Genomic DNA, 9,117 nt, shown 5'->3' with positions numbered 1-9,117 from the left:
CAGGAATGTACTAACATTTGTAGGCAGGATCATGAAGGGTGGTGCAAGGGGAGACTGCTCAGAGGAGGCTGCTGTCAGGTGATGTGTTAGAACAGATAAAACTAAATACAAGGGCAAACACATTGCACTAGAATTATCGCAAATCGACTTTGTTTTGCAAGTAATGCATATCAGACTTATTGCTGACAATGTCCTTTAGTTAAAACAATGCTCTCAGTATCTATGGCAGTAGTATTACCTTTACTGCCAGCTGAAATTTCTGAAAAACAGTATAAAATGATATGCATATAGAGCTTCTGGAGCCTTAGGTTGCAAACTAACCAAATTTCCAAAGACAATTTTCCATTACTTTTTTATAACATTAACATTATATAATGACAGTGTGAAATAACTTAAAGCATAATCTTTTGATAAGTTCTTAGATCTTTGCAAGAAAAATCTAATGGAGTATGTTGTATTTAAGATAACTATCTAATCTAACTAGCATTGATATCTGGTTTACTTTAATCATGAAAAGCACAATATCAGACATTAACCAAATGATACTGAAATTCAGAAATGCCTTCTGAAATAACCTGTATAATTAGAAAGGAAACTAGAAAATGAAATGTTTCGTAAGTTTCTTAGAAGCATCTTTTTTAAAACTGTGTTTGCTTCAGTGGGTAACTGCCACATTCTGATTTAGGTTTGTGAAATTAATCTAGTCAATACGAGGCCATGATATCACTATACCCTTTCTCTTATAAATCACAGCAATTTACTCAGTAGAAATGACCTAGTCTTATTCTCTCATTCCCCCATAATCCAATCACTTCCTCTCATAAGCACTTTTCTCTTGGTTTTCACAATAATGCATTTTCTGTAACTAATAACCATCATTTCCTGATTATCATGCTTCTATCCTTGCACAGGAATGTGGGTCTTATGGAGGTCAGGGTCATCTTTCCCATCCATCTGTGTCCTGATGCTAAGGCAGCAGTTAAGTGTGTTAGTCTGAAGATCAGTCTGGATAGCCCATCATTTAGCATAATCCTCAAAAATAAGACTGAATACTTCAGTCTTCTAATAGAAATTCATGCTTGCCAGTTTGGTTAAGATCAGCTCTTCTTTTCTTTTTTCCCCATAAAAATTAAGTGTGAGGTTTAGTTACTTCATTTTATAATCACTTAGATTGCTTTTACCTGTACTTAAATATTTATAGATTATAGCAGTCAATATTTCTTTTTCAGTGTTTAGTTCTGAGAGAATGAAAGGAACAAAGAAAAACAAGTTCTCTCAGGCAAAACCTGCCAGAAGAGAGGGCACACAACATGAGATGAAATCTCATTGCTTTTCACCACACAGAGACATTTCCTTAAGTATACCAAGCAACTGGGTATCAGCAGGGATTGGGAAAGAAGGTGCTGAAAAGAGAAGCATAACCCTCTGCCCCATGCATCTATGTCCTAGACTCCATGGGACATTTGAACATCTGGGATTTTCCTTTGTATCTCAGTATATCCTGGCATTAGGAGACTTGGCAGTTTACCAAAATGCATTGCATTGTGTGACTGTACAGGATCCAAAATAAGGTCAGTGGTCTCGCTGCCATTCATTTTCCACATAACACTGACCCTCCAAAGTGATTATTCTCTCAGAAAGCACAAGTCTGGCCAATCTAATTCTCCTTAAAACAGTGAAAGTGAAACTTGGGGTAAGTGCAGATGTGAGGGAACACAGCTTCCCCCAGCTATGGAAAACACTTATTGCCCTTTCCCTTACTGTGACACAAGACTGATCTTCTGTGCTGGTAACTATATAAATCTGTGTTATGTTGAAAGTATTTCATTTTGAGGAGCAGATTTGGCTCTTAAGTAATCCATCAGCTAAGTAGTAACAGTGCCATCAAACTACTTTATGAGACAGTAGAACAACTCCTGTGAGGATACCCTGCAAGACAGAAGGCTGAATAGTTTATCTGTGTGATGTGAGAACTGGACTGTACTGAACAATCGATACAATATTCCACAGAGTAACACTATAATCACTTTCAGTGCAGAATACATCCATTTTGTTTTGTCTGAAACCTTCAGATGAGTTAAAAAATCTTAAAAATAATTCCTATAGCCTTTACATTTATCTTCATAAGGAACAAGTGAAATAAATACCTAAGATCCTTATCTTAGTCTCTGGATATTCAGAATACTTATGCATTTCTGCTTTTGTACAACAGTCAAATCCTCAGTAATTGCAAATAATACTTAGGGTTTCTGTTATGTAATTTTTGCTGTTGTTAATGTTTCATCTATTTATATTCTGGGAACGGATTCTAACAGTTTTCAGCTTGAATGCTTTAACTCCCTGAAGATGAGTATAATGATTATAGCCTTTTCATCAGACGCAAGAGAAACATGCATTTCAGAGAGCCCAATTATTTCTGTAGAAAAATAATTTCACTATTATTCCAAAACCAAGGTAACGTTTCCTTTGGCAGAGAAATGTCTTACAGAGGCACTTCTTGAAAACCAGAAACAGTGGCTAACTTCTGCCCTCAAATCTGCAAACACAACTCCCATTGATTTTATGGGCTAAGTACTCAGACTATTTTACATAGCAGCTAAGTACTCTTAAGCCCTAACAGACCATGTATATTGGCTGTGCACCAGCAGGCTAATCCAGAGGATGCTTGGCCCGGTCCACGAGGGTAAGGAGAGGGGGATTGACACCTGTTCTCTGGATACTCTCTGTGAGGCTGCCCAGAGTGTCAGGTCAGTTTCTGGTACACTCTCTGTTTCTCTTCCCTGCTACAGGCAGTACTCTTTGTGAAAAAAAGAAGGGAACTAAGGTTTTTTTAGTCTGTTTAACTGTTTTTCTAAACACTACTCTTTCACAAGTGTGAGGTCAGGTAGATAGAGACCTGCTCTTCCTCATAATCAGCCACTGCTCAGGGCAGCGCCCAGCACTACTGAAGCCGATGGGAGCTGCCAGCTGGCTACCCAGCTGTGACATGTCACCTTCCTCATTTTTTCCCTCCTCAGCTGATTGCCATTACCCCAGTAAAAAGACAGCACCCAGCCATGATGCCTGGAACAGTGCCCATGACTTCCTTGACTTTAGGGTAGTGTGTTTTATAGGCAGCTCATCTCTTGATGTGTCACTGCTTTAGCTCCTAGGAAACTTGCTGCTGCCCACTGCCCTCACCACAGACACAGGCCAGCAGCCAGACACTTGGGCTGGAAGAACTGTTGCAACTTTTTTAACTTCTACCCCACCACCATTTTTAAAACGGGCTAATAGAACACACAGAGGACCTGCTGCTAAGACCAACGCTGTATTGGTACAGAAGGGGCTTGTCCAGCCTACTGAGACTTTTATACTTTTAACTATTCTCAGTGAGACTGAAAAGAAACTAGGTCTCACTTAAATCAAATTACCACTCTAGATACAGAGGAAATCCTAGAGAAGATCCTTATTTTATGTGATCATATGTGTTTTCATTATCTGCCTCTCTGTCCAGTTTAAAGCTGTAACTGTCCTAAACTCAGCAACAATTCCTTGAAGATAGGTATTTGCATGTGTCAGCAGCTGAGATCTATCCATTGAACAGCAAGAAATCTCCCCAGGGCTGTTGGCTCAAGAATTGCATTACTTCTGTTAGCTATTTTCTGCTCCATCTAGGGTTATATTGTTTCCTGATTATTTATTTATTTTTACATTCACTTAAAATGTTGCATTAATTTACAGGCATGGCATGCCCATTAGAATCAGTGGATAAAGAGAGTCCATGCACTGCAGCTGAATCTGACTCCAGAAGTTCTCAGTCCAAAGGAGTGCTTCTGTGTTTTACATGCAAAATGGGCTGTTGTGATGTTCTCTATCACAGTGTCCAAATTTTTTTGCCCTTTGGGGCTTAGAATTTACCTATTGTAATTTCTTATCTACAAACAAAGACGACAACATTTCCTTACCCAGTAGAAAAACTGCGAGGCATTTAAGGATAGATGGCTGTGTTACTGTACAGAGAGTGCACAGATACTATGCAAAGCGTTCTTTAAAAGCCTCTTGGATCCACAGGAGTGTGAAAACATGAATGGAACAAAAAAAGTATGTGAGCCATTTAATAGTCCTTGGTACACAGCTGCTTAAGTCCTTGGTATCTCTGTTACAATTTCTTGGGAAGCGGAAAGGAGTGAAGGAGCTGTGATTTAATCAGGTCACTTGTGGTGGTTCTCTACATGAGCCAGAGGCCGGATCTCAGATGTGCTCTGACCTGGGTTGGCTGTGGACTGGAAGGGAAGGTCATATGTCAACATGACAACTTCCTAAATAATTTATGTTTCATGTCCCCTTCTCTCAAATATCTAGCGATGATTTATCTGTGACAACTAGCTCTTCTCTTACTTGGAAACTGAAATCCTCAGCTGAGGCATGACCGTCCTGAAGGTGTTACATGGCTACTCTGATTTGTAATCTCTTCAGGTAGATATGGTATTGGACAGAAATCTGTATACCTGTGAAACTATTGCTTAAATTCTTTGCCAGAAACATACAGCAGAATTTCTTGTGACATAAGAGAACAGGCTTTTAGTCAAAGAATTGAAAAAGGACTGCTTTTCATTGACACATTCCAGACGTAGAGATGGATTGAAAATGGTGTATCAACCCAAAGTAGCAAAATTCAGACTTCTCAATTCCACATGTGGACTAGGAATTAAATTGCTGTTGGGTAAGGTGTAAATATAACAGAGCATCCAAAAGGCATTAAAATCTGAAGTAGTGTCAAATATGGGGAACAACTACATGATTTATATCAAGATATTTTATATGCGAAGAGTTGCAATAAATCCTTATTAACTTCACCAATATTGTAGGTCTCTGAAGAAGTAACTTTTACCAAGTGTTCCTGCTTATTGAGGTGAACATCACATTTTTATAACATCACGACACACGGAAAACATCCTTACTTACAGCCAGGAAGTGTCTGCGTAGAAATCCAAGGTGAAGAACTGCCATAACCAATGTTTGTACTGGCAGCAACTGCAAATCTGTACCATCTGTATTTTTTCAGTCCATACACTGTCTCTTCTATCCAGTCATCAACCACATTTTCATATAAATATTGATGCATCTCATATTCAATACATTCCTTAGCTTCCCAGCCACTGCAGTGGATGGACTGTAGCTGTGTAGTAATTTTGTAGTTTTGAAAGTTGCCAAGGATAGATTTCGGTGATCTCCAATTCAAGGTCACACTCGTTGACTGCACATTGGAAAAGACAATATCCCTGGGTGCACTAGGAACTACAAAGTAAAAAACCGGTAAGATATCTTCATTTGAATGAAAAGTGAATGCAACTATAACCCTTTTATCCAGTGTTGAAAAAATATTTTAATATGCATGTCTGAAGACCAAGATTCATTTGTATATAGTTAATGAGGAGTAATTACATTGGTGTAAATCACACTGTTCATATATAGGTGGTGTGCATTTTCTACAGCTTTTGAAATAAAGAAAAATACTTCTAGGTGTGGCATGTGGGGCAGCTCTGAGGGGTGTGACATTGCTGTTGCTACATTCAGGGCTGTCTCAACTCGGGAGGGAGTATCAAGCAAATGTATTTTTGGCGTATCCATAGCATCTTCTACTGCTGTTGCTAACTGGGATTCCTCACCTCTCACTTAGAAATACTCATCTGTCTCCCTCTCTCTTGGTAGCATATGAAATCCTGAAGCAACATCACAAGGTTTCATAAGTGTCCTGTTTCAGCTTCTAAATGGAAAGTATCAATACATGCAACACGTTTGTCTATCTTCATGTAAGTGCTTTACAAGCTGTTCAGTAAACAACAAATTAAAAGAACAGGAAAAGCTAAACAAAGAAAAGAAAAAAGAAACTTCCTATAAACTGTGCTTCCATGTATTTATATACATACATACATACACGAGGGTATACATGCTGTATTTCTGTGCACGGAGACAGAAGTAGTGCATAGATGCACACACACATAAGCACACACATGTATCTATATCTATTTTAAGCCAACAGTGTACAACCAGCTCTCACAGACTGGATGCAACATATGGTTTTGTGCTATTTCATACAGTAAAATAATATTATCTCTAAGACTTTGTAAGGTAATACTAATACTCTCTGTGGCAAAAACTGTGCAGAAAATTCAGCTCAGAAATAATTTTGTGCACTTAGCTTTAAAGAGTGCTTTAGAGTCTTTGGGGGGAAGAAGTATTGCTGCTGAAAGAAAAACACATGATACATCCTCAAACTGAAACTGAAGAAGCACCAAGGCTTACATAAAGAATAAAAGGATCTCAGACCAACGTTATTGGGGAAGAAAGAGAAATCCTCCTTTTCTTTCCAGCCTTGTGGGAATATCTGATCTCTGCTTTCATCTGCAACAATTTGTTTATAAAAATCATCATAAAAGAACAAGCTGAAGCCTCTCCACTAAATATGAATGTTTAACAAGAAATGTAAATTCTGAGTCAAATCAAGCAGTGATGATGAAAAGGTGGAGGAATTAAAATCCTTTTAAATGAGCCCAAAGCAGGAGAGGGGCCAGGCACAGGCCCCATTCATGGAAATATTCAAGGTGTAGTTAAAAAGGTCCCTGCACACTGCAGGGGGGGCTGGACTAGGTGACCTTTAAAGGTCCCTTTCAACCCCACACATTCAATGATTCTATGAAGACCCAACACTATATATTCCAGGAATTAAAAAATTAAGAGTCAGCAATTCCAAAGTCATCAGAACAAATACAAATTAAAAGAATTTAAGAAAATCAAATTCTTCTCCTTCTCACTCCAAGTAGATTAATCTTTTTTAGATAATGAATATGACCTCAGCTTCCCAGGCACACAACGCCAGGAATTCTTGCAACAGGAAAAACCAGCATTGGCAGGTCTGGAATTGAAGTATGAAAGTATACAACATGGAGATGGAAGCAACTGGCTTTAACGTCTCTGAGTCTACCTTACTAACTTCATCTGCTGAAAACTGATTATTGAACTATACTCAAATCTAAATGAAAGACTTGATTAAAAACTGAAGCAGGGGCTTGGAATAAAGGAGATAGTAACTGGTGGCTTGCTTAGTGCCAAGAGGGAGGTGAAAATATATGCCTTCCCTTGCTCAAATGTGCAGCTGGTAGAGCCACGGCTGGCACAACTGCTGTCTCTGTGCCTAAAACACGGCAGACCAAAGAGGCCAACCACAGGCAGGAAGAGATGTGCCCTGTTCTAGTCAGCATGGTGGGCTTTACTTCTCAAGCAGAGTACCCTGTTTCCCCAGTTTCATCAAAAAGAAATGTAAGCTGGCAATATGGCAGTAAAGATGGAAAAGATGCTTGGCACTTTCACAGAACTAGAAATTATATCAGGAAAAGTAACAGTGGCTCTGACATGGGCTTTCAAGCAGAACAACGGAAGTATAATAAAAACAGAATCTGTGAGTCTCCTTGCATTTGGTGGAAAGATATAAACTCCCACAGGGAGGGAAGAAGAACAGGGTGCAGGAAAATTATGTTTCTCTCCTCATCTGTTCCCTAGAGAAGTGTCTTTTTTGCCTCTAACCAAAGGGGAACCCATGCACATTACTCTCACAAGGCTGAAGACAGTCTCTGTGATCATCCTGGTCAGTAATGTTACATCAAAACCATCATTTTGAAAGAAAAACATGCAAATACCAAGACAACAGACAGATTAGACAAGTACTACTTCTTTCCTGCAAAGCTTTTACTTCTATTTTATGTCACCATGTTTCCAGTTTAGTAAGACCCATATACACAAAATATTTCTAACCTAGAAAAAAAGAAGGTCAGTTGGCAGAAGATGTAGAAAAACGTTCTCCATCAGCACCTACACAGATATTTAAAATTGAATCAAAGCTTTAAGCATTTGTTGGTTTAAAATCTTGTCCATTTTATTCATTGCTTGCATAGTCAAATAAAGTATGAATGTAATCTCTCATTAGAAAAAATGAGATCGTATCTAAATGCAGAGCAAATGAGAGGCTTGCTCTGAGGGCCACAGCGAGGAGCAGTGACATCCAGTGGTACCGTGTCCCTTGCACTTGATGATTGTGTTCAATGAGACGACTTCAAGACAACTATGCTATTGGGTTACAGATACAAAGAGGATTACAATTACTCTAGCATGGAGAATCAGATTTCCATTCCTTAAGAATGACTAAAATTCCCCAAACTTTTTCTGTCCACAGATGGTACCAATTTGAACAAACCATGCCATGCTTCCTAGAATAATCATGCAGCTTGTTTAAATTTTCTAAACATGACTCAACTATGATGAAGAGATCACTGCCTATAGTAAAAAAAAAAAAAAAAAAAAAAAGAATAAATTTGAAGAAAAAATTGCATCTTTGTCAAATCTTCTTTCAGATTAAATTGGAACTGTAAGAAAGATTTACTAATCTGCTCTCCTACACTGCTGCTTTGATACGTGCCTAACAGGAACTTTATTATTATTCCTGGTTTCCAGAGAGGTGTACTTGCTGGAAAAGGCAGGAAGAAAGCTGTGTCTGTGGTAGTGCAGAACACTAATTGTCTATGACTGTGCTCTGATTAGCTAGCTGGCTTTCTAGTGCTAATCCCATATTCAAATTTCCCAGGAATCATGGGTAGGACCCCTTCAGTCTCATATCTGACAGTCTTTCTTTATTGAATTATATTGCATTTGGTATAATTCAGCTAGCTCTGTGAGTAGGGTGTTTTTCAAAGTCTGAAATCTTTAGTGCAATGTACTCTATTGTTCTCCATGTAATAGCTTTTAATCCAGCTTCTGAAAGCCAACCAGGGAGCTGGCAGAGAGGCTGGCCGTGAAATACTGATGAGCTCAATTTCTGAACTGGAGGAGGAATGAGGTATTTTCAGGTTCATCCACCATTTTTCACATGATGGCCAAACTCCAATGAAAAGTGCCTGAAGTAAAATCCACATGGGATTTTAAGCTCCTAAAAGCCTATTTACGTGCCCGAACTCCCACTGAAGTTGGCAGGAAGCTGAGCACCTAAATAGAAGTTACTTCCATAGATCTTGGCCCTAATTCTCTATGCTCGTCTGGATGCAATGATAATTGGCCCTTTCCAAAGCTAGTAGTCTGCTCTCA

General features: G+C 38.8%; 1 protein-coding gene across 1 annotated transcript in view; it reads right to left on the bottom strand.

Annotated features, from left to right (window-relative positions):
* PTPRQ (protein tyrosine phosphatase, receptor type, Q) overlaps nucleotides 1-9,117 on the bottom strand; it is a 106,132-nt gene that overhangs the window by 43,430 nt on the left and 53,585 nt on the right. The window contains exon 26 of the mRNA XM_010008044.1: nucleotides 4,948-5,280. Within this exon, the coding sequence (XP_010006346.1) occupies nucleotides 4,948-5,280 (333 nt within the window). The remainder of the gene's footprint in view (nucleotides 1-4,947; nucleotides 5,281-9,117) is intronic.

This window comes from Chaetura pelagica, unplaced genomic scaffold (genome assembly GCF_000747805.2).
Source record: "Chaetura pelagica isolate M959 unplaced genomic scaffold, ChaPel_1.0 scaffold50, whole genome shotgun sequence".
NCBI lineage: Eukaryota > Metazoa > Chordata > Aves > Apodiformes > Apodidae > Chaetura > Chaetura pelagica.
This window is presented reverse-complemented; position numbering and strand designations above follow the sequence as displayed.